Consider the following 24,019-nt stretch of genomic DNA (forward strand, 5'->3'; position numbering starts at 1 on the left):
ATATTTATAACCAAGAAGCAAAGAGTATCGCCCAGAACGCTAAGTGTGAGTTTGATGTGATACAACTCTTTAGAAGGTATGAGACATGTTAGACATAGCCTTTATAATTGTCTATTCAAAGATAATATTAATATGTTGAACCAAAGTGTTGTAGTCTCAAAGCTATTGCTAATAAGATGGCCTATAGATGTTGTCAGATTCAAAACATCTCGTATGATTCTGGAATCAATTATCTCTGGTTTATAAATTTACTTATATGTTGATTACTGCAGTCAGTCTATAATCTCGAAACAAGTACTGCCTTTTCTATCTCATCACCGACACGACCTTTCACCCTCCCACATTGTCACTCTCAACCCCCTTCAAGCAACCCAGACACAAAACGTAAGTTATCTGGGATTCTACTGTGGACCCTGGACGCCTCAAGGCTGATCGCCGGTATACCGGACTAGGCCCAAAAAGGAAACATGACCTTGTAGACCTCACAACCGACGATACTGAAGACGACGGCGATTCTCTAAAGGGCACAATCGCTGTCAGGAAAAGGTCTCGAACGTCGAGCCTTTCGCCTACGCTTTTCTCTCCGAATGAACGACACAGTTCCTTCTCTAGCACAAGTACGTCTATGATATCGGCTTACCAAGAATCAGCGTAAGTGAATTTTGTAAATTCTAAAAATTCTTCTGCAGCGAGCTCGGAAGGTACTTCCAGTGGATCCACAGATCGAACATCACGAAACTTAGTCGTCTCTGTGGTAATACCACCACGTGACCGTCGCCGATCGCCCACGGATACAGACATCCAAAAGCGGAAGCACTTCAAGCGAAATCTTAGTGTCTTGAAAGGAATCTCCGTCTGCAATGAGAGAGATAATGAGACACCTCCAACAGATTTCACTTTCATCACCGAAAGCGTCCTTGGAGATGGTGTCCAACGAGCCCCTGATGATGTCATGCTAGGCTGCGAATGCTTTCAAAAGTACAAGCAAAAGCAGGGCTGCGTCTATCTCGACTATTGCAGCTGTATTGTGAGTAACAAAGACAGCTGCTTTGACGCTCGGAAGGAGGTATATTGACTCGCATGTTGCATAGGACGACGCTGCCGTGGACGACAATGGCAAAAAGCACTTTCCATACGGCGCTTCTGAGAGCAACTACCACTGTCTGAGGGATAGGTATCTGAACAGCCGAGATCACATCTATGAATGTAACTCTAAATGTGACTGTGCGGGCGACTGCAAGAACCGGGTGGTCCAGCATGGTCGGCAAGTATCCCTGCAAATCTTCAAGACTGTCACAAGAGGTTGGGGTAAGTATCTATGCCACTATCATATATCGATTCCTCAATGCGTGACTTTTAACCGGTCTAATAGGACTGCGCTGTGGCCAAAAGCTCAAGAAAGGTCAATTTGTAGAGACGTATCGCGGCGAGATTATCACCACTGAGCAAGCCGACAACCGCGGGCTTGCACATGCCGACGACGAGAACTTCCTTTTCGACTTTGACAAATTCGCGGACACCCCAGCGTTCGACCCGTCGCGTGACTACACTTGTGATGGAAGGCACATGGGATCTCCAGCCCGATTCATCAATCACTCGTGCGAACCCAACTTGCGCCTTTTTACGGTGTCCTTTAATCACAACGACAGAAACATCTACGAGTTGGCCTTTTTCGCACTGCATGCCATTCCAGCAGGCGAAGAGCTGACTTTCGACTATTATGACAATGGCGAGGAAGAAGAGATCTCTGACTCTAAGGCCAAGGAGTTTGAAGAGCAGAAAGGGTATAAGCCCACCAAATGTCTTTGTGGGAGCGTTGACTGCCGTCGATATTTTCTGCACTGACTTTGTTCTGCGAAGTAGAGGGTTTGGGAGCAAAAAGGGAAGCAAACACGAAGAGCATTTTGGAGGCGTCCCTCAAGATAAGCACCGAAAGCTTTCCCTGATCCATTCGGCAATTGAGTACATTACTATCAATACCGCACAGGAAGCTAGTCCTGCGAAACCACTCCAAACGATGAGTAGCTTCCGATTGATAGAGATCAAATCACGATAATGAACTCACTTATATCGTTGTATTTCAAATTGGTATCAGCCTGTGTAAGCCTATGGTATCTTTGCCGTCTATCTCATTTTCCAAGTTCGCCCAGGACCTTCAGACTTTCCGTTTCCCACCATCCGTCATCCAGTAGTATACAAATCAACCTATGTCCCAATAACGCCCGAAAGTATGCCGAATGCCGCTAACATTGCTGTAAAACCGCCCAGAACCATCTATCTTCAGTCGTTCGACCGGCTTTCAGCATCAGATAGCCTGGCCTCTCACCTCCTCCCCCCAGACAAGGCCTCACCAATACCCCAATCCACGACCTCCATCGGTCTCGGTTCCATCAAGCCAAACCCCATCCTGACTCCCCTCTCCAACCCAGGCCCAAACTCCCTGTCCTCATCCCCCACCCCGAGTAATCCATCCGGCGGTAGCACAGCCCCCACACCTCTCTGATGCCCCACCGATCCGAAAGACCGCTGCCGCCGACGGGCCCTAATGATGTTGTTGATTTTGGATTGGATGGTCCTCCGGGAGGCGGCGGAGGTTACTGAGGAATATGACGAGAATGAGGAGGAAGATGATCGGCTGGGGGGCGGCGAGGGGGCGGGTGAGCGATTGGGGGTGCTCGAGGGAGACGGCGTAAGGCAGTGGAAGGGACCGTAGAGGCCGAGTGGAGTTGCGGGCTCTAGATAGGTCATCTTGTTTGGTTCGGTGTTGTGAACTTGGGTATTGGTGGTAGTTGTGTTGCTGGAAAGCCTTTTGTGACTTGCTTCGTCCTAAATCAGGAAGACTTGATATTTCAATTTGGCGTTGCTGTGAAGTCCGCTCTGGTCCGATGCTGCTCAGAGGTATTGAGCAGTATAAACAGATTCTAGGCCGGTGCTTGGTCTATATGAGAGCAATGACCAATCATGAGTTCAGGACACCGGCTACCGAAAAGTTGCCGAGCAGACAGTAGAAGCTGGCAGTGAAGAATTGGTGTCGACGCTCAGGTAGTACTAGTAGTAGTAAAGCAGAAATGGCAAAGGAGACAGATATCAGGCTTCTCGCGTATAGGCCGAGGATGGAGAAGAACTCTAAGCCTGCAACGATGAAGTAAATCTATCACTAAAAACGCGCCTCAAGGTTGCCGATAATTGATTGTCTCGTATCAGTCTCCCTGAAGAGGCTTAGACGCTGCCTAATTGCGTTGCTGGATGATTTGTCTCTGGCAATCAAACAGGGGTGGCGGAAGAAGCGCAACAATGGGGAGCGTCCCAAGTCGGCGGGCGCATAAAGAGGACGCTGGAGCAAACGACTGATTTGGAAAAGAGCAGAGCAATTGCCAGGAGGTACTGCGTTGAATAGGAAAGTCTGTGGGTACCTTTAGTAGTAGACGTTCAATAATAATATTATCGAATATTGGATGAGCAGGCAACGTGGCACGACGCCCGGCGCTCCACCAACCTCATGCGCCCCAGGCGCAGGTCTCAGGTACGTCCAACTGAGTGGTTGTTGGAGATGTATCAGCTGAATCAAGATCATGCAGCTGCCTCGGTGTGCCATTAGTAGTGAGGATGATGCGCATGCTTCTGCTGCAAGGTACATGCAATGAATACTCCCTCTAGAACTACCTCCGGACACTCTGCCACCCTTCACAGGCAGTGGTTCCGCACTTTCAAAGAGGTGCAGGCTCCATCCACTCCTCCACTCAGGTGTCCAATGCTTTCTTCCGCTCAGCGCTTTGGACTTTTCGGTGGGGTCGTTGGTAAGTCTAGTAGTACCCTAGCGATGGCGAGGTACGTACCTGAATGCCCTTTGGCGCGGGATTCGGGATTCTTGGAGGCTGAGGGAACCCCCGCAAAACACCAAAGCCTCCATTCTTAATTGCAAATGGTCCTTTAATCTTGTGATTAACAGCTGATAGTCAATGATTTATAGTAATAGTACTCAGACAACAGTCGAACTTATGCTATGCAACATGGTATCTTGTCTAAGGTGCTCTCTTTCCATTATGACCAACGCCCCACGCAATGTAGGCCCCAAAAGACAGTGCTCCTTTCGCTTCTCCAATGCCACGCCGATGCAGCAATAACCTTCATTCCCTAATCTGTTTCGCTCCCATGCTCGTAATCGTAAATCATTAGATGCTCTCGTGGTGTATATACTTAGGCCATTGGGTCAGGCCTGTCATCCCTACCCCTGCGGCTGCCAGTCGCCCTGCTTCTCGTGCCACTCCTCCTCATCGTGAAGCTTCTCCTCATGCTCTCACCCCATGCGCTGTTGTCGAAGACTTGAAGTACATTTTCTCGGTCCACCGCGCTGTGCGCTCGGCTTCTTCCTCCTGCGGGTGAGAGTCTTTCGGAAGGCCCATCGAAGGCTGATCCGGCAGGTCCTGCGTCCGGAGACGATGAGAGATTCCAGTTGAAAGCGCTCTCAGCGGAAGGTGAGGGCGAGTGATGGGGTGTCAAAGTGGGCGAACGCCCGCTGGGTGAAAGACCTGCGCTCGAGCTGAGACGAGGGCTGATGGACGGACTACGGTCTGATGCTGAAGGCGATCGTGTTGGGGATGCGTTTCGGTGGCGAATACCGCTGGTATCAAGCGATGGGCGACCCGGAAACCCGCCGTCTTTCGGCGGGACGGCGGGTGCATCACTGAACGGTCCTGCAACAGTACCTTGCGGGGACGCGAGCGCATCTTGATCGTCGACAAAAATTTCTGGCACGGCAAACTGCGGCACGTTGACCATACGAGCTGAATGACGGAAGTCATGTCGAGACCGAAATTGGCGGAACCAGAACATCATATCGAAGAACGACATAATGATACGACGATCGACCTCTTCGTCGACACGCTGCATGCGAGCTCGCCGCCGGAGGTATTCTTCCAGTCTCAAGGCCTTTTTGTCATCGATAACGTTGTAGTGTGCCAGAATCATCAAGCATGATGTGAAGTTGACCCCACGCGCTTGGTCAGACGATACCAAGATTTCTTGAAAGAACGTTTCCATGCGTCGTCGCCGCCGCCGAATGTCGTCGACATCGATCATACGCAATTGGCGGTTCAGCTCCGCCAGGTCGACTCCAAATCTTGCTCCTGGGGAGGCGTGCTGTTGCCCCGCGTTTCAACGCGGCAATTTTCAAGAATGCGATTCACCGAATGATCTCCGCCTGCGTAGATGCGCATCTCGAAGACGCCGGAGAGCTCTCCCAGTAGGCGAGGAAAAGTTTCCCTAGGAATGAAGCCCGTGCCCTCAGGATCAAAAGTCGCCCAAGCCTGCTTGAACTTCCTGATCTCCTTTCTGCTCACCACGGAAAGTCCGCTGCTTTTCTGGTAGACATACGAGAAACTTTCGAAGATTAGAGACACGAACAAGCTTACAAAGATATACATGCTCAATATATTCCAGGAAATGAAAAGTGTCCTCGCCCAAGCAGCGCTTCCACAATCACTCTCAAAGAAAGCGGAGCGATCGTTGCAATAAGGGGGTGTGATTGTCGCATAGTCTTCCATTATTGCATTCCATGATTCCCCACAGCTCATCCTGAAAAGCAAGATCAGCGCTTTCGGCACATTGCGAAAGTTCAGGTTACCGTCCTCATTAACACCGAATCTCGTAAGACCCAGCGTTTGGGTAAGAGCAATCGCGTAGGCCAGGAATAGCACAAACCAGGTTGCTAGGAGATTTCCAATTGCACTGAGGGATGCTGCCGCAGTCTTGAAAAGTTGATCCAGTTGATTATTTCGAGGAATCAGCAGGAGAGCTATGGACACAAGGAAGAATTTGTGCAGCATACTGTACGTATTGTTGCTGTATCGAGAAAGAGTAAGCAGGGTGGTAATGACCGTTCCCGTTACGGCAAAGATGGAATAGAGATCCCAAGAGCTATTGCGAAACCGTTTCCACGTGAGACCCACGATTCGTACGACAACATTAGCGATATAGAAGACGGTAAAGCCAAGGAATATGTAGTCTCGTGCACGTTGCCAGGCGGGAGGTTCTCCGTACCATTCTAACACCAGCAATATTAGGTGTAGAAGGAGAATGAAGGTCAAAAGTCGTTGCCACCTTCCACGTTTCTTCACTGCAATTCTATAGCACCATCCCCGCCATCCTTGTTCAGACTTTTTGGAGGGTCTCTTGGAGGGTGAAATTTGCTTCAGTAGCTTTCGCAATTCTAACCAGGAACGCTGGTCTGCAGTAAGGAAAGCCACACCGGTCTGTTCCGTGTAGTTTCGCATGAAGACGGATACGAAAAGTGTCAGCACGAAAACCGCTCCGAGGAGGTTGAAGATAATGAAGAATATCGCGTTGCCCTGGGATTGATAACTCCCCTGCGAAGTATCTGGCCCTGTGATAGACATAGCCCTCCACATTACGTCCGTCCAGCCTTCTTGCGACACAATCTGGAAAAGAATGCTCAGAGAGCTACCGAAATTATCAAAGCTGTAGTAGTCATTGGCTGTCTGCCGGGGAGCAAGAACGTTCCACATGAATGGCGTGCTGTTGAACTCGCCCACACAATCAGATAGATACTCGATGCTGTTATCATTACAATCGAGCATCTTTCCATTGAAGAGATTGAGCCCGTAGATGGCGAATGGGAACAACAGACTGAGTGAGACAAAGGCTGCCGAGATCACTTTCCATCCACCAAGCACGATGACAGAGTGAAATGTGTCTCGCGCACTGTCACTAACATTAAGAAGCCGCAAGGCTCTGAGTGCCTTGAAAGCGCCAACAGCTCGTGATACAGCTCCATCCTTGTAAAGTGATGTGATGACATTGATCCAGAGAGTGACGAGAACGAGGCCATCGATGAAGCCCCATGATCCTCTGAAATATGCATTGGGCGTCCAGAAAAAGCCGTCAGCGATTACTTTGATCAGCGCTTCCATTGAGAAGATCACAGCAAAGCCCATATCGGTCCACACAAACCAATTGCGAGCATTGAACCCACCACGCTTATCAAAATATTCCTTCTGATAGAGAGGCGTGGATATACAAGCTAAGATGACCATGGCCACTATTGCAGCATATATGAAAGCAGAGAAACCGTACCATACAGGCTTGTAAGGTTCTGAGCCTTCGATGCGCTCACCTCCGCGGCCTGGACCTACGATGCATTGGCAATATCTTCGAATGGGACTGTTGGTTGGGAAGAGGAAGAGCGATACGTTGTATCGTGGGTGTCTTTGCAGGTACTGCCGCTGTTGCTTTCTTCGCCTCTCTGTTAGAGTTACGACTTGCTGAGCTTGCGTACGGATGTTCACCTCCTCTCTGTGCCGAGAAAACTGCACCCGAGAATAGAACGGATTGGCTTCACCATTGCCTAGGATGCTGATGATCCTGTTCCACCATTGCGTTATCAAACCAGGCTTCAAAGGTCCCGAGGGTCTGTCAACGACAGTATCGTCGTCGTCCTGGAGGTCATCATCCATAGCCTCATCAAGCCAATCTCGATATAGGTCATCATGTAATAGCATTTCCATTGTCGCAGGGCCGTAATCTATGGGATCTCTGTGGCCTGCTTTGTTTCTTCCAAGCTTAAGGATGGTTGCGAGCGAGAGATTCCCATGTGATGAACCGCCAAGCTCCTTCTGCTGGAGGAATGCTTTAACTTGCTGTAGACGCTTCTCATCTTCGGAAACATCAAAATTCTCCTGGATGACCGCAATAAACATGTTGAGCACAATGAAATTAGCGAGGATGAACCATAGGATGATGAAAGTGGCGCCGATCCAAGACGTACTCCATTGAAACTGATACTGCGTTGCATTATACATTAAGAGGGTCCAATTCTCACTCGAGAGGATCTGATACATGCCGATGAAAGAATTGTAAATGTCGGAAAACGTGACATGAATGGCTTGATTATTCGAATCCTGACTGGGGAACTCCCCACGGAAGATTTGAACAGCAAAGATAGCTGTCAAAAAAGTGACGAGAAACACAAAGACAATGAGGTTGACGAGACCGGCGACGTTGCCCAACACCTTTCTGATGAGGTCACGAGTTATTGAGATAGCTAAGACGACACGGTAGATACGGAGGATCTGGAAGATACTCAGCCATGCGTAGGGCTGGCCCGAGTTGTGGATTGGTGGAATCTGGATGACTCCAGTTATGACCGCAAGGCCAAGATCGACCCAGTTGTACCGCGACTTGTGAAAATTTCTCCAGTCACTGAGGAATCTAAGCACGATCTCAACGAGCAACGCGCATGTCACCACCGTTTCCGTATTGTTGATGAAAGCCTTACGGTCGGGACCCATGTTTGAACTTCTCAGGCACATGACGAGAAGATCGAAGAGGATGATGGTAATCCAGAGCCAATGCGTTTTATCAAAGAGTCTCTTCAGATAGCCCGATCGAACGACTTGAGGCTCGTCCTCGATGAAATGGTACTGCTCGTCGTCTGCAGTAAACGCGCTAGTTTTGCTCTCCTCACGAATGACTTGAAACGAGGAAGTAATGACCGCAACAAGCAAATTTATCATCCAAAAGCTCATGATGACTATACCAATAGCAAAGAAGAGTGCTGCGGCGAGGAAATCGCTGTCCGTCGTATAGTACATTATGTCTGAGAACGTGTTGGCACTCATTATGACGAACACCATTTGTAGCGATTGGAGGACATTGTCGAAGCCCACAGTCCCGTTGTATGGACCTCGGCCTTCAACACACATTGAGCCAGCTGGGCAAAGGAACCCCTTGTGCTTTGTGGTCCCATTTTCTTGTAGATTTGCTTTTACCCAAGGCATCTTCTGGAGAGTGTCATTCGCAATATGACCACCACAGAATTGGAATACGTCAGGGGTGGCGTTGTGACGATAAAAGGACCCCGGGGCGAGATTTGTCCCATTCTTGTTTTTTGCGTCATCAATATCATCAAACCATACGCACGATCTTCTAAAGGAGGACTTGAATGCTTGAACGCCCACGACAGCGAAAAGAAGCCAGAAAAATCCAATCAAGAAAGCTACGTTGACCAGGAGAGGCGCAGCTTTCTTGAGACTCCGTAGGATAACCGACGTACCGCTGGTGAGGCCAAGCAGTCTCAATATTCGGAGACAGCTTAGCATACGAAAGATGTACATATGCTTCTCGACTTCGACACTTGTGGCGAGCGGAGAGAGGACTATGGCAATCCAAAAAGAGATGACTGCGACAAAGTCTAAACGATTGAAGCCATGGCGAAGGAATGCACGTCGTGCCAGTCGAATTCGTTGTGCTTGCCCTGAATGGCCTGGCTGATCAAATGGGGTTTGAACGTTTGTGAATTGGCGAAATATTGAGGGCCCTGGCTCAGATCTGTTGGTAGGGTTCCTAGACGAATTCTGTCTTTGAGGTCCAAAGAAGGTCTTCACGCGCTCACTGAGCCCAGCCTTCCTACCCTGCGCAAAGCTGACCGTGCTATATTCATAAGGATTCTTCACGAAACCGGACACAATCACTCGAGCTATGATCTCAACTGTGTAGATTACAAAGAGACCGATCAGAGCAAAATCGATCCATGACCGGTCCCAGCTTTTGCGTCTGCTATCTTGTTCGATGCTAGGCGCAGCGTCGACGGCTAGTAGGATGGTTTGAATGACGATGAGAATCAATATCAAAGGTTCAGTCGCAGGGTGTACGAGCATGTCGCATAATTTAAGCCGCAGCCGGTTTTCTGGACCAAATATTCCTAAGCTCTTGCCCTTTAAAGGGTTGGGCGCAGGTAACCATTGGTTGCCAACTGGCTGCGTAGAGGCAAGGTGGCGGAGCTTTTCCATCTCAAAAGACTGAGTCGAGGTTTCGTCGTGGGCATGAGCTGGCATATACGGTAATACTGGCGGGGCTTGCATCCTGGACTCCTTGCTATCATCGTCCGCTTCTTCACGTTCTTGACGGTCTGGTCGCATGCTATGTTCTATGGGATCAGGTTCATTACTTAGATTGACCACTCGTTGAGATACTTTTCTCATGATTGTCCCAGCTCTTGAGAGAGGTGAGACCCCCATAGTATTGAGAGTTGACGTTGGACGGGTCCGCAACCCACGTTCGGAGTTCTGTAAATCATCCCCTAACCTGGATCCAAGTCTACTATTCCTTGGCGCAGATGTGCCATCCGTTTGGGCGCCGCTAATGGGCGCGAGATATCTTGAATCTGTCAGCGGTGTTCGATCACTGTCTGGTGGCGATAGGAAAACATCGTGTTCAGGCTCGGACTCGTGAAAAGCGTGCGGACCGAGTGAAGTAGCGCCTGCGGGGTCATAATTTTCCGTAATGACATTCAGCGTACTGGGGATAGTGCTTCGACGTCTTGGTGCAGTCGGTCTCGAAGGGCCTGGAGGCTCAACAACTGGTTCATAGGCAGGTTCGAAACTCAATCCCATGTCACCCATTCCGCCCATGGCCGAGGCAAAATCAGCCGCATTGACGGGTGATACCTCTCCATCATGATACTCGTACGGGGTTTGGTATGCATTCCTTGGGGTGGTAACATGTGGAGGCGCGGCAGAGTCAGTGTACATGGGGTGAGATTCTCCAACTGGCTCATAACCAATATTGACCGTGCCGTGAAACCTGGACCGCCTTGCAAGCAACTCTCTGGCTCTCCAACTTGCTGTTCTGCGATGGCCTGCGACATGACTGACATTCTGGTCGTGCTCCGGTGGTCGCGAAAGGTTCTGTAACGGTATTGATTGCCGGGTGGGAGAGGTGGGTGGAGGAGATCGGTTTAACGCCATTTTGTCAAGCAAATCCCCAGTAGGCAACTTCAGACTGAGCCGCCATGAGAGACTCGTAGATTAACGCCTCCATAGGAAAAGGTTCGACCAAGTGGTTAGGAATTGCGCATTGGGGTCCTATCTATGTATCGTTTGGCGGGCAAAAAGTGGCTGCTTGGAGTCGCGGACAGAGACTGACTGAGTAGAAGGCCTATTGACAAGTGAGTGAATGGTGGTCGGTATTGGGCTGGACGTAGATGACTGTCCTGTTGACTTGAGTGAACGTGCTTACCTTTGAAAACGTCGGCCAGACTTGCTCTGCCGCAGAATCTAAGATTGGCGCTAACACAATAAGTTGCATATGCAGAGCAGACAGTAGACAGGCAGTCGTGAACGTCCCATTATTTCAGACTTGATTGTCGCGATTAAGGGTGCATGCTTCCCAGTATCTTCTCAATATCTAGCCTTAATCTAAGGACTTTGCTACATGACTGTACGTCGCACATATGGAATCGCTTTCACAGCCGGAAGACGCTGGCTGGTATGCGCCCGCATCCGCTTCAGACATGTCATTTATCAACCTCATTCATAGCCATCGATGGCTTTCGCGACTGAAATTTGTACATTATTGATACACTAGGGCGTTAACGACGTCGCCCTCCTTCCATCCCTGGGCCGCAAGGCTTTGGTTTTGAATGAGTATTTTACCCATATAAGCAATCCGCATTTTGCAATTCTTTTCCAACTTTGGAATTCGTCAGCACCGTAGAGACAGATCGAGAGTAAGAATGGGCGGAACAAACTCACATGAGCCTCTTCGCGTACTTTCCTAAGGAGGGCCCTAACTGTCTGCTCCTTCCGCATCGACACGCACACATCAGGTCCACCTCTATCGCTCAATCTAGCCTTGATTCCGACTTCAGTGCCCTCAACCTCGGGTGCCTTCCCTTTCTCCTCCCTTCTCCGCTCCAGCTCGTCCTCGTCTTCGGTGCCGTCCGCACTTGTATCATCTTTGCCTCCCTCCTGAGGCTCGTCAAGAACTACGTTGGTTGGGTCACTAATGATGTGTTCCGGCAATTGATACAGGTTGCCCGCCTCATCATATGCACCATTTTTCAGATTCCCACTTGGGATTGTGATGGCCGCGGCGTCAATGATGCCTTGGGCGGTGGCCACATCGCCGCTTGCAAGCATCTCGCTCACTGTTTTCAGAGCAGTCCATATTTCCGCATGACCCGTCACTCGCGTTTCGAAGAACTCGCGCCGTTCGCGATCTAACTCTGACCTGGTCCATTGGCGTTTCGCCGTCCAAACATGCGGTCGAAGTGGTCTCTTGGTAGTCTCATGGGGCTGGCCATGCCGTCTATGCCGGCTGCTTCGAGACGGCGTAGCTGCTGACCCTGATGTATGTGGAGGAGGGGCTTCGTTCGGGTGCGATCCGTTGCCAGCAATCGCACGTGAGGAATCGTCAAGTTGGTGTGCATGGCTATACGGGTGGCTTTGGCCCTCAGCTTCGGGTTTAGATGAGCAGCACCCCTAAGGCTCGTAGATTAGTAGTCTTTCCCCTTCCAAATCTTAGATGAAGGGTGCGGGCTCGACTTGCCATCGCTTCTCATGATGCAGCAAGTTGCTGCCAATGTAAGTGATATGTTGGTTTGATAGCTGCTAATGGTTGCAAGGCCATGCGTATATAAATGTATAGCTTCGAATGAACATTCGGGATTTGACATAGAAGGAAGATGCGACGAGTGTCGAGTGTCTTCTATGAATTCGCCTTGTACGGTCATACCTCATCGACAACGCAATAGACGGAAGGCGCGGCCAATCTGGCGCTAATCAGCCTTTCGCAGGCTGAGGTAATAGCACGCTTCCGGGGTTGGTAGCCCCAGGAGCTCCGCGTTACCGCGCCCGCTTCCGGGTAAGTAGACGGCTAGGAATGGCTACTCTTTCAGTTCAACTTCAAGTAGAAGACTACATTCGATGAGACCTGACTTGCTGCGAAGTAGATCATGATGACTTTCTACAAGGTGACAGGGCAAACAGATAGCTGCAATATCTACAACGAAAAGATAAGCCTTCTTAAACAGACAAAATGATACATTCACCCTTCACCATCAATCCAGATGCTAATCCCACCTCTATCGTTTCTAATACCCTCAGTCCCTATGATCTTCAAAGTCTTGTGAAATTGCACATCAAAGACCCTAAGTTGAGGGTTAATCCAAGTGCCTTTCACGAGTGGCAGGAGGCTGAATCCGACGGACTGTCGGCTCAATGGGGTCAGCTGCAAGGTAGTACTTTTCAATCCACTAAATGCAAATTCATCGCTTGTTTCCATCACGATGCTGAATGTTAACCCATATATCGAAGGGTTCTCGATCATGTAGTCGAGACGCACAGTGCTCTGCGGTATAGCTGCAATTGTTGTGGAGGCCAACACTCTTGGTTCCCCAAACGAAACTACTAATTCTGGTACTGGAAGATATGTGATAATGGGTGGTCCGACATAGCCTTCTGGACGCCACACGACCTTGAATTGGAATTGGAAATAGGTTGGACGTCGATCCTCTATATCATCCTTTTGTAGGTCCAACAAGAAGTGATACTCCTGAATCTGTTCGGACGGTAACTCTGAAGGCAGGAGTGCGCGGAGGCTAGTCGATGTACAATGAGCGGCTTCCTGGACACTGGTCGTTTCTATTGTATTGCTTTCAATCGTGATTCCAAGCGAAGCCAGAGACTGTAATCTTGCTGTTAAAGACCATCTTTGTATAAGTCCTTGCGTCGGTCTTTCCAAATGAAGTAGATCTTTCTCTAATGCTCCTACATCTGTCATCTCGAAATAATCTTGCCAAAGGTCAGGATGTATCAACGGAGCAAAGTCGTATATAGCTTCAAAAGGACGACGAAAAACTACATTCGTAGACACACTTTTCAAGATAGGGGTTTCGGGATCTGACTGCAGATAGTACCTTGCTCGAATTTCTAGAATATGGTCCGAAGGCTCTGGAGACGGCCCCAGCCGTATTTTGCATGAGCATTTCCCTGTCGGGGACAGAACGCCAGCCTCCAAAAGTGTCTCATTCAGGTGACTGTGGACTTGGTTCATCATGAGCTCGTCATTTTGGTCAGTATCCCATTGTATAGATGGAGCCATTTCAGGCGGTCCAAGAAGTCGTAGCTCTAGCGTGACCCTGACCTCATCCTCCTCCTCGTTTGTCACGCTCACCACTATAGACGAGGCTTCGTTTAGAAAGTATTCTCGTCTTTGACTCGGGACCTCCATCTTTAACCTAGGTGGTTTGGGCAGAATATTTATGGCGTTGCTTCGTCCTTTTGGCGAACCTCTCGAAGAGATTTTATCATTGTTTTGGACGTAGATATTATCCTGCTGCATGTCCTCGCCATCGGTGATCAAAACTTCGATATCATACATTTCCTCCTCAATAGAGAGTGTGATTTTACTGACTTCGATTTCACCTGCATCTCGCGGAACGTCGACGAAAGAGCAGATTTTGGTCATCCCAGGCGCGAGCAGGAGATTAGCTTTTCCAAATAGCATGTTTTGGACGTTCGACACGACAAGACTGACCGGAGCAGTGTCATTCGTCGGTGAGTATTTTTCAAGATCAATGTGGTGGAATTGAACCTCTTGATCCATTTCATTGCTCGAAGATGGTTCGACGTCTGTATGAGCTATCTGTACTGCCCTCAAACCTCCTTCAAAAGCAATTTGCACTCTGCGCACTAGTATTGGCTTTTGTGACTCTCGCGTCATTGACTTGAGCACCAGCTGAGGATTCAAAGGTAGACCAACATTGCCTTCTGCAACATTGAAGGTGAACCTCGCCGAGACTAGTAGATATTAGCGGGACTGCTGGGTCTGGCTGCAGATTGAATGCAGACATACTGCATGAGAGCACGCTCTCCGTGCGCAGCTTGACCTTCGGCCTTATATCAGGAAATACAACATTTGTAAAACTACTCTCAGAGGTATCCTGTCTCAATGTCAGGGCTGAGCTCTGTCAGATCCAGTACCACAGCAGCAAGGCTCCTGACTAACAGCGGTTCGAGAGCTCCCATTGCACTGCAATCAGCGTTTCTACATCGTTGACTTTCTTGGCACATTGTTGCAAAGCACAGTCTATCTCTTCCAGCAGCAGCCACCATCCTGATCTGCGCCAACTCAACGTCTGCCAAAGGGGCAACAAGAGTCTCATCGCATGTCTCCAGTTTTGATGCCGCATGTGAAGCAGTGCTTGTTCATAATGTATTCGTTCAACAACACGTTGTTGGTGCCTCTCGGAGAAATGTTCTGCTGACCTCTGTAAGGTACGAAGCATGGAGGTATATTCGTCAGGGCCATTATGGATCAACAAGGGCACATCTCCCGCAGGCTCTTTGCAAATGTATGTATAATATATCGAAGGCGTTTCAACGGCCGTGGCCAATGTAGAACTCATCACAGAAAAGATGCTCCGCAGGAGCTCATGCTTGAGAAAATGAGGCGTTCAGGAGGCATGCCCCTGAATCTGTCATTCGGATGTCAGGCTAAATAGCATTTCTCCTCAAGTTTGCCAGTCACTACAACACCAAGGATTGTGTTGCTGAGAGACCAGTATCGGACAGTGCTCTGTTTATACTTGCTTAGGGCCGAGAGGCTTTTTACCCTATCTTATCGGCGGAACAGCGGGACGATCCGTAGAGTCCCCACGCCCCAAAAATACCTTAGGCTTTATAAGGTAAGGTACCTGTACGTTAGCCGCGTATTGATACCCACTGGATACAGTGGATAGATAGCCACAAAGCCCGACATTCATCGTTAATTTCCATCTCACAAGATGTCTACCCAATATATTGACTTTGTTGACCTGTCCAAGACGTCTCTTTATCGTAGGCCAAAGAAGCGCAGTCGAATTCATTCATATGACTGACTTTCGATCCAAGTTTCCGCAGCTGCAATTATCTTCAATCCAACGTTTTGGAAGTATGAGGCTTGACTCTTGGTCACCTCCTGCATTCTTATACCTGATCGGCTGATTGCTCGCAGTGTCGCCGCTCGCTCGGAATATAACAAGAAAACGCTCACGCGCCTCTTCGGCGGCAAGTCTCTGTACGCCTGCTACGCTCTAGCCGTGACAATCTTTGGCTTGGGCCTCTTCCGTGATAGCTTATATGAGCGCGCTCTGCGCCAGCAACCGCTAGTCCCTGCCTTTCAGTCTACATCTTTGGGGTATCTTCTCCTCGCCATTGGGAATACTCTTGTACTCAGTTCATTTTATCAACTGGGCATCACTGGAACGTTCTTGGGCGACTATTTTGGAATACTATTGGATGAGCCAGTGACTGGTTTTCCGTTCAGTGTTACTGGGTCACCCATGTACTGGGGTAGTGCGACGAGTTTCCTAGGAACTGCGATCTGGTATGGGCGTCCTGCGGGGGCACTGTTGACTGCACTCGTGGTTGTCGTGTATTACGGTGCCTTGCAATATGAAGAGTATGTTCTTGTCAGTACAAGAAGAATCGTCACTAATGATCTGTAGTCCTTTCACCGCCGAGATATATGCCAAGCGAGAAAGAGAGCAAAAGAAAAAGGCAAAGTGAATTTGACTCAGCGTGTAGAGTGACTGCTCAACCAGATCACTGTTTTCGAAGGTTGACTTATATACACATAACACATATTTACAGCTTCTCGCTACGCTTGGCTTCGCTTGACCTGACGAACTCTTCGTACAAGGTCCACGACAATGCTAGCGATATGACCTTTCTTCCCGTCCTCAATCCCATACCCTGCATCAAACATCTCCATCCTTCCTCCTTCACCATCATGCTGGCAGTGTCCAACATATTAGCATATCTCTTCGGCATAAGCTGGAGCCTTGTCTTGACGGCATCGAAAGGATTCGTGAGCGCACTTGCAACGGTAGCGCCCACAACAGCAGAAGCTGAGTTGATTGCAAAAGCTGTCGACCTCTTCATTCCTCGCCCTTCCATGTTCCCGTTCAAACCGTCTGCCTGCGATATCTCCGTCGGTGTCACAGTTCTATTCAGTCTCCCTTTGCACTCCTCATAAACCACGAGATACAGCCCTGCAAAAGGCGCATCCCTGACAGCTGTAGCCCCAGCCCCCTTGAAGAAACCCCTTGGCCCATCCTGCTTCAGTATCGCTTTGTACGCATCAAGCAAAGATCTGTACGTATACATTGTAGACTCGTACCGCACCTTGACTACCGTAGCAGGCATAAGCACAAACCCTGCTGCCGCCCTCGCCACCGCGCCCGTCAATAGGTTCGCGGATTTACTGAGCCGCGGCAGGCTGGAACTGCTCTTCACGCCTCCACCGCTAGATGCACCAATCTCCGTAACTGGTGTCCGAACATCAGGCGCGGACGCAAAAACCAAAGACATTCGACTTCTGAGCGCATTCAACGAGCTGTAGTACAATGCTGACCCCAAACCCGTGCGAATTAAACTGGGTAGCGTGCCACGCCATAGCCCACGCACGCCATGGCCATTAGGACCATTGAGGACAGAGCGGAGTGTGGAGAGGAGTGGGGCCGATCCCTGATTTGGTTGCTGCAAGCGGGTTTTGAGAAGGTCGGCGGGTTGAAGGAGGGTGGCTGCCAGGAGACCTGTGTAGAGACCGGCACGGAAGTGGACTGGTCAATCTGCTGGTTAGCTGATGTCTTTTGTTGGGCTTTGAGCAGGGTGGAATGGCACACTCAGAGAGGAGCTGGGTTTTGATTTGACGGCATTTTGTGACATCACCTATCCATAGGGCCGCGGAAGAGAAGATGAAGAAAAAATTGCTGGCAGCGCATAGTGGGCACGAAAGTCCCCTGTCGGCCTTTGATAAAAAGAAAAGAAAAGCTGTTGTAGACCATAATCAAGATATCTACTCCACTGGTAGCGAAAACAAGCCGGGTAGAACATCCCGCGTATGTAAGCGATCATTAGCTGTCGTAAGGTATCTAAGCAATCAAAGCAAGCTTGGTTGGGTATCAAATCATTACTACGTCCAATAATTGGACAAACCGGGGCTCATATTATGCTCTCCGACCTCTCGTCTTCTTTCCCTGCGCTGCGGCATCCTCTTCCTCTTCCATATGGCCTTTCCTCAAGTCCTCCTCAAGTCCCCATTCTTCTTTGTCATACCAGTCTTCGCCGTCGCTCAATTCGCCAATGTGCGCCTCTGCTTTGCACCACTTGAAGACCGTTTGGCGTTGTCTCTCTGCACGTAACATCTTCTCATAGAGTCCCTCCGCGCCTCGACAGATCTCTTCTTGCTTCTGCACATATGCCGCAAGCAATTGACGTGTTTCCATTGCTTCAGCAGGTGGAAGACCAAGATCTGCGTCAGGCTCGGCAGAGGGAGGTATCAAGAAAAGTGGGTGAATTGGTGGTGGTACCCAATCGGCCGGACTTTCAGAGTGCAAGGAAGCAGTGACCTTGTCTGCTTGTGCCTGTGCTCGTGTTACTCGTCGTGGTGGCGAATGAGATTCTGCGCCGTCCTCGTCTACCTTTTCATCAGGACGGTTTCCATCGAGTGATTCCTGCAGAGTGTCGGGTTCTTGACCGTTCTTGACGGTGCATGGAAGCCTGCTCCCATCACCCTGGTGAGACGAAGGCTGTTGAATACTCGTGGACTCGCTACCGTCACCTATGTTTGAATGCTTGGTAATAAGGACTCCATCTTGTCTGATTGCTTCAATGGTTTCTAGATTATTACGGTCTTCGTCGTGGGTTTCAGGCTTGACATGAGGCTTTGGCGTGTTGTCCGCGTCCTCCAGAGCAGCGTTGAGGCCAGTGACAGACTTATCTGCATTTGTTATTTCCTCCGCAATTTCAATCGCTATGAGAGTGTCAGATGCTTGCTCGTTCGGCTGTTGCCCGATAGATCTGGCGCCTCTGTCCTCTGAAGCTGCGATTGCAACTTTGGAGTGGCTGTACCGCCGGCTTAGACTACCATTTGTTCCAAACCGAGCTTTCCGCTGGCTTCCATTGACTGGCGTACTGGCAATTATCAAATCATAGACTGGTTTCGTGTCAAATATACCATCGTCATAGTCCGTCTGCATATGACCAGCCGGGATCCAAGTGTCATCACCCCGTAATTTCGTGAGCATCTCTTTTGCATTCGACAGAGACTTCTTCTCTCGATGTGCTAAGTTTCGTGCATGTTCTACCATATCGCTAAGGGTAGTGGAAGTGTATGATGCAGACATAGACGGATGATTAGGAAGGCTCGAAGCGTTCGTCAATGGCGCGAGCAGACCTAAAAACCAAATATCAGGATGGGGGCGACTCGATATTTTCAGCTTTATTAACTGACTTTCAAGCTGTATGCCTGCGTAAGGATTCTCTTCCTCTGCTCTCGTGACCGCCTCTGCGTTCTCTTCATCCGTCGCCAACTCCTCGCCATGTTCATCATAAAGCTTGGGATTCCGGTGAAGGATATCTCGTGTATGACCTGCATGCTTGATAGTCTATAAAGATCAGCGACCGGCATTTCGTGTAAGAGTGACGTCTGTCATACTTTCCCATAAGCTCTTTGCTTGTCGAGTCTTTCATCAGAGCCCCCAGATATGAGGTTAGCTTTCCGCTTGAGTTTATTGCCGCGATTAGATGGTTGAAGATATATCTCGTCCGAGTCAGAAGCTTGACGATCGTCAGTATGCCGGTCAAGTATCGAATGGAGACCGAAATCAAGACTCACAATAGTGGGATATCTCAATGACTCTCTGCATTCCAGCCACCGTATCTGCAATTGAAGCCGCCAACGCAGTCATTTTGTAGGGTGATAGGGGCGTGCCTCGTCAAACGTGATCCGTTGATGCCTTCTTTCATCTGCCGTTGAGAATGTTGGATCTGTGCTGGTGTCACAGCTCGGAAAGGGTTGGATTCAAAGTCGTGTTGTGAATATTCGCACTCGACGTGCGGGAACTAAGAAGCACTGGTAAGGTCCTCTCACAGTGTAAGTGTGACTCGTATGGTTTGAACCTCGTGAACACCCCTCAGGAACGCTGGCTTCGAAGAATCAAAGCGACTCATCATGAGCACGACTGGCTTACCGCCGCACCTTTAACTCCGGCCGGGGTCAATCAGCCAATCAACAGCTTTCAAGGACTTTGATGGGTCCTTTGAACACTAGCATGACTCGTTCAAGAGAGCGGGAGGAAATGAATATCCCCAGTAAAGATCTCACGGACACATGGCAGTAATTGCTCTGTACTGAAGGCGCCCTACGGACGTTCATGCATGCAAGATGCGAGCAATGCATGTGAAGCGTGATTGGCCAATTCATATTTATCTACACGAAATTCTACCTAACGGGCAAATGGGGATCGGCGATCTGGGATACTGTTCACCATGTCGTCGAGCCATGGCATCAGTCTTCTCGTGGTATTTGTACAGCACTAGATCGTCAACTGCACCCTAAGAGCACGCCACACAATTGGTGGCGCTCCCCCATGGACGACTCAAATCCCGAATTGTGACGAGGACGGACATTTCGCATCAAGTATAAGAGCGAGAGAAGCAGCCAGCAAATGATTGCGCTGGGGGATGGGGAGTAGAATTGGTTGTTCCCACGGCTCTGGGATTAGCTAGCCCCCCCTCCAAGAGAATCTCTTTAAAAGCACTGCTGTTCTCGAGGGAAACAGCCCGTTAAAAAATCAACCTGAGGTTGAATTCCATTTGAAAGGAAAGGGAGGCAGACTAATCTCAAAATCATCATCTTGCTTAGGGACAACGTTGAATGTGGCCGTTCCTGGCGATTTGATGTTTGGGGCTAAGCGCCGTTCGCCCACCATATTCCGTTCGCGGTCAGACTCGGGGTGGAAGGAGCTCCAAAGCCTTTTAACCTTCAGAAAATGGTGGTGACGGACGTTTTTCCAGAGCTTCACAAGCAAGTAGACTGGCCTTCTCGGGCTGAGCTAGCCTCCCGAAACCCTCATGGTGCATCAGGCTGCGATCAGCTGGAGGAGCCGAGTATCAGTCTAGTAGATGCTGTCGATCACTGTGGAGATCGATTGCTTTTTTTCGCGTGATCCAGGACAAAGAAATATTCAGCAAGCCAACGATAAGGCCGTGGTGCTCTCTGCAATAGTCGTTGGGCTTAACCCAATCTGTCGCTGTTTGCACTAGTGTATGTCATGCTCGCGTAGATGCATCCTTCCCGTTGATTGCTCATAGGCTTGACCGCCTAACTGGCGTATCGGAAAGCCTCCTGCTCGTCACCGATAATCTTCCAAAGATCAGTATCAGAAGCACCCTATGCGTTCAAAGTTCGAGGATGTCATTCCTTCAGCCTCTAGCAGACCTCCAAAGCAGACATCCGTGTCGCTCGGCTCACATGGCAGTCGGTTCTTTCCATGTTGTGAGACGCAAAGCCCTCCCATTAAGTTTTTATATCGTGTAGCTTGCAGTCATGCAATAGTATTCATTTCCGGGAACGTTCGAGCGGGGTAGATCCAGCTGAGCGGATGCCCATGTCTAGTCAGCCCCACATTAGTCGCTCAGAGCACGAGATGAAGCCCTCATTTATCTCGGAGGGTGATGAGGTGGCCGCATGCGGTCATTGGTCGAGGCTTCTGGTAGGCCCCAACAACCAAAGTCAAATCCAGCACCGGTTCGCTCCATGTGCACCGTGGACCACCGAGTCAAGAGCTGGATTGTCAAACACCTGATTCACTGAGCCAAGGTGTAGAAAAATGACGGGTTTCCATAAGTACAAAAGTTTCCACCCGACCTTTCTCCTCATGTGCATTTTGACAATGTAGAATTGTTTGGCCGATTCAGCACTTGCTTGTCGTAACGCAATCAAGAATTGTTCTTGCCAGACAGACAAAGACGTTCAGAGTCACCAAACGTCGCGCAGCGAGTTCGGTACCTATCTGACGACCAGTGACGAATGTGCGGAGCTCTCAAAGCACTGATTCACCGCCGCATCCGGAAGTTGACTGCGCTAAACTTTCGAGACGGATTGTCCGCAACGGGCTGGCTAATGATCCAGTGCCCTGATCACCAAGAAAGTTCTCATTTGTAACTAATATCTTTGCAAAACAGTCGAGCATTTCCTCTTCACGCCTTGGTCGATGGCAGCGGGTCATCAGATCGCAGGCTCAGTGCAGCCGAGGTGAGAGGGCAACACAGATTTACTAGCCAGCCAGTTCACACCGCTTTTACGGATACGGGCCATCCTCCCTCGTACTCCGTGAGTCCAAAAATTCATTGACAGTTGCTGACTCTTGTTGATTTGGCAAAAGTTTCGGACTTTTTAGGAAGTGTTATCGACGTTTGGCGACAGAACATGTCGGTCATGGTGACTAGCCACCAGGGAACTTCTACGCCACCGATGCGGGAACATTATTCAGCCCGTCAAGGCGGCCTCAGGGGTCATACCGGAGCCCTACAATATCATCGGGATATCTTTGAAGATAATGGATTTCTGCCTTCAGGAGGAACTTCAACTTATCACTCTCCACGACCAGGTCCAGCAATAGTCGACGAATTTGGTAGTATGTGGCGACAGGCCGTAGGTGGTCCTATATGTCATGCTATCATTGTTGGGTGCTGATGGTGATAGGATGAGTACAGTGACAGCCCAATAAACACCTACCAGGACGGTCTACATCCCAACAACATGCAGGAAGTGAGTTCTAAAAATGCTTGACGCCTGATGTCCAATTGCAGCTGATACTGCGAAACACAGTACTCAGAGTCTATGATTTACCGAAGAATGCCAACCCCCAATTATTTCGAACAAAACCAAAAACATGCTCGACGAATGGTATCCAATTCTTACTCTCGTTCACCGTCACCCCCAAAACGTCGAAAAGCAGCCAAAAAAGAGAATAAGAGATCAAAACTCGAAAAGCCGCTTAGCGAGTTGACTAGACATCTCGAACATATCCCGATTAAAAACACAGAAGCATGGGTGAACAGATCGCTTGAAGAACGCCGCAAGGAGGTTGGCAATGATGGGTTCATCAAACGCCCTTCCAATTCCTTCATACTGTATCGTTCAGCATTTGCAGATCGTTGCAGAGAGTATGAAAAGTCAAACAATCATCAAGACATTTCATCAATGGCCGGAGCAAGTTGGGCTATTGAATCGTCCGCTGTTCGAAAACAATATGAAGATTGGGCTAAGAAAGAGCGCGAAAATCACCAAGCAGCTTTTCCTGATTACAAGTTTCAACCACAGACTCAAGAAGCAAAGGCTCGCAAGCGCAAAGAAAAGTTTGACGAAGAACCTTTTGAAGAAAGTGACCCAGAAGACCCTACCTATTACGGACGACGAGGCACGACCCCTGCAAGCGCTCGATCAGCCAGGCCTAAAAAAGTCCGAAGGGATTTTAGAGAGTCCAGCTACACACCTAGCCTGGGTTCCGAAGGTGAATGGGGCAGCCCACAAGCATATCCCAGCGCTCTCCACGAGTCCGCTTATTTCCATGGAGCGATGCCGGGCAAGCCAATACCGACCGCCCTTCCCCGCAGCGGTCCAGGAGGTGGGTATTTCCAGACAGCAAGTTATCCGAATGCAAGTTACTCCAACCTCGGTCATATAGAGGACATCTCGTACCATACGAGTGATGCACCGGACACACTCTATGGCTCGCAAATTCCAGCTGGACTTCCAGGAGCGTCCCATGAAGAGCTGATGGCTGACACAAGTCTCGACAATGGCCACTTGACATTCACAGCGCCTACATTAGATCCGGATCTTCTGGCATTCGACCACACCCTACAGAGCCAAACGGAGGACCAAGCCGCGGTAGCAGCTGTGGGAGGGTTCCATGCCAATGACTATATTAGTAGCGACCAGGTGGAGTTCGGAGGGGAGGCAGGGCTCTCTGATGGCATCGAAAAATGGGATCACTTCGATGAATGATCGAAAAACAATTGCACGTGTAGCGGACCAAGTCGGATACCAGGGGAAATGGCAGGATGGGCATCATCTAGAGCATTAGGAGAGAAGTGACGTCCTCAACGTCTTCATTTGGGAACTGATCGGTGGTTTGGAATTATACTCTTCGTTTGAGTTCTTAGGTTGATTAGTTTTTTTTATTTTACCTCAACACGCTAGATGAGCTAGATAGTTTTCGACCTCACGGTCAATGGACGGTTAGTATTTCGTCACGCACGAGAACAAGGCAGCATATTAAACTCCGTTGCTCCTGTACTCCAGATACTGAGCTCAATTTAATTCTCAGGGTTCACCGCGAGTGAAACTCGGGTCAATGGCTGTCAACGGGTGAGGAAGGGCAGACAAT

At 49.5% G+C, this 24,019-nt stretch overlaps 6 protein-coding genes across 6 annotated transcripts; 3 read left to right on the forward strand and 3 right to left on the reverse strand.

The window, feature by feature from the left end:
• Nucleotides 1–1,257: 1,257 nt before the first annotated feature.
• KY384_002117 (uncharacterized protein) lies at nucleotides 1,258–1,845 on the forward strand (the record flags this gene model as incomplete). Its single annotated transcript, XM_044810643.1, has 2 exons — nucleotides 1,258–1,308; nucleotides 1,393–1,845. The coding sequence occupies 2 exons, from the start codon at nucleotides 1,258–1,260 to the stop codon at nucleotides 1,843–1,845; spliced, it is 504 nt and encodes a 167-aa protein (XP_044672617.1).
• A 1,958-nt stretch (nucleotides 1,846–3,803) lies between these two features.
• On the reverse strand, nucleotides 3,804–10,763 carry KY384_002118 (uncharacterized protein; the record flags this gene model as incomplete). The annotated part of the gene is made up of 3 exons (XM_044810644.1): nucleotides 3,804–3,928; nucleotides 4,302–5,139; nucleotides 5,187–10,763. 3 exons carry the CDS (start codon nucleotides 10,761–10,763, stop codon nucleotides 3,804–3,806), a joined length of 6,540 nt encoding a protein of 2,179 aa, XP_044672618.1.
• A 604-nt stretch (nucleotides 10,764–11,367) lies between these two features.
• On the reverse strand, nucleotides 11,368–14,825 carry KY384_002119 (uncharacterized protein; the record flags this gene model as incomplete). The annotated part of the gene is made up of 5 exons (XM_044810645.1): nucleotides 11,368–11,487; nucleotides 11,550–12,253; nucleotides 12,879–14,597; nucleotides 14,653–14,744; nucleotides 14,806–14,825. 5 exons carry the CDS (start codon nucleotides 14,823–14,825, stop codon nucleotides 11,368–11,370), a joined length of 2,655 nt encoding a protein of 884 aa, XP_044672619.1.
• Nucleotides 14,826–15,583: 758 nt separating this feature from the next.
• On the forward strand, nucleotides 15,584–16,285 carry CHOL2 (Phosphatidyl-N-methylethanolamine N-methyltransferase; the record flags this gene model as incomplete). The annotated part of the gene is made up of 3 exons (XM_044810646.1): nucleotides 15,584–15,635; nucleotides 15,690–15,729; nucleotides 15,793–16,285. The coding sequence occupies 3 exons, from the start codon at nucleotides 15,584–15,586 to the stop codon at nucleotides 16,283–16,285; spliced, it is 585 nt and encodes a 194-aa protein (XP_044672620.1).
• Nucleotides 16,286–16,424: 139 nt separating this feature from the next.
• KY384_002121 (uncharacterized protein) lies at nucleotides 16,425–19,531 on the reverse strand (the record flags this gene model as incomplete). The annotated part of the gene is made up of 4 exons (XM_044810647.1): nucleotides 16,425–17,401; nucleotides 17,803–19,017; nucleotides 19,075–19,212; nucleotides 19,459–19,531. 4 exons carry the CDS (start codon nucleotides 19,529–19,531, stop codon nucleotides 16,425–16,427), a joined length of 2,403 nt encoding a protein of 800 aa, XP_044672621.1.
• A 2,567-nt stretch (nucleotides 19,532–22,098) lies between these two features.
• KY384_002122 (uncharacterized protein) lies at nucleotides 22,099–23,637 on the forward strand (the record flags this gene model as incomplete). The annotated part of the gene is made up of 3 exons (XM_044810648.1): nucleotides 22,099–22,278; nucleotides 22,330–22,395; nucleotides 22,456–23,637. The coding sequence occupies 3 exons, from the start codon at nucleotides 22,099–22,101 to the stop codon at nucleotides 23,635–23,637; spliced, it is 1,428 nt and encodes a 475-aa protein (XP_044672622.1).
• Between the last annotated feature and the right edge of the window lie 382 nt (nucleotides 23,638–24,019).

Source organism: Bacidia gigantensis (assembly GCF_019456465.1).
Source record: "Bacidia gigantensis strain McMullin 20006 chromosome Unknown contig_134, whole genome shotgun sequence".
Classification (NCBI taxonomy): domain Eukaryota; kingdom Fungi; phylum Ascomycota; class Lecanoromycetes; order Lecanorales; family Ramalinaceae; genus Bacidia; species Bacidia gigantensis.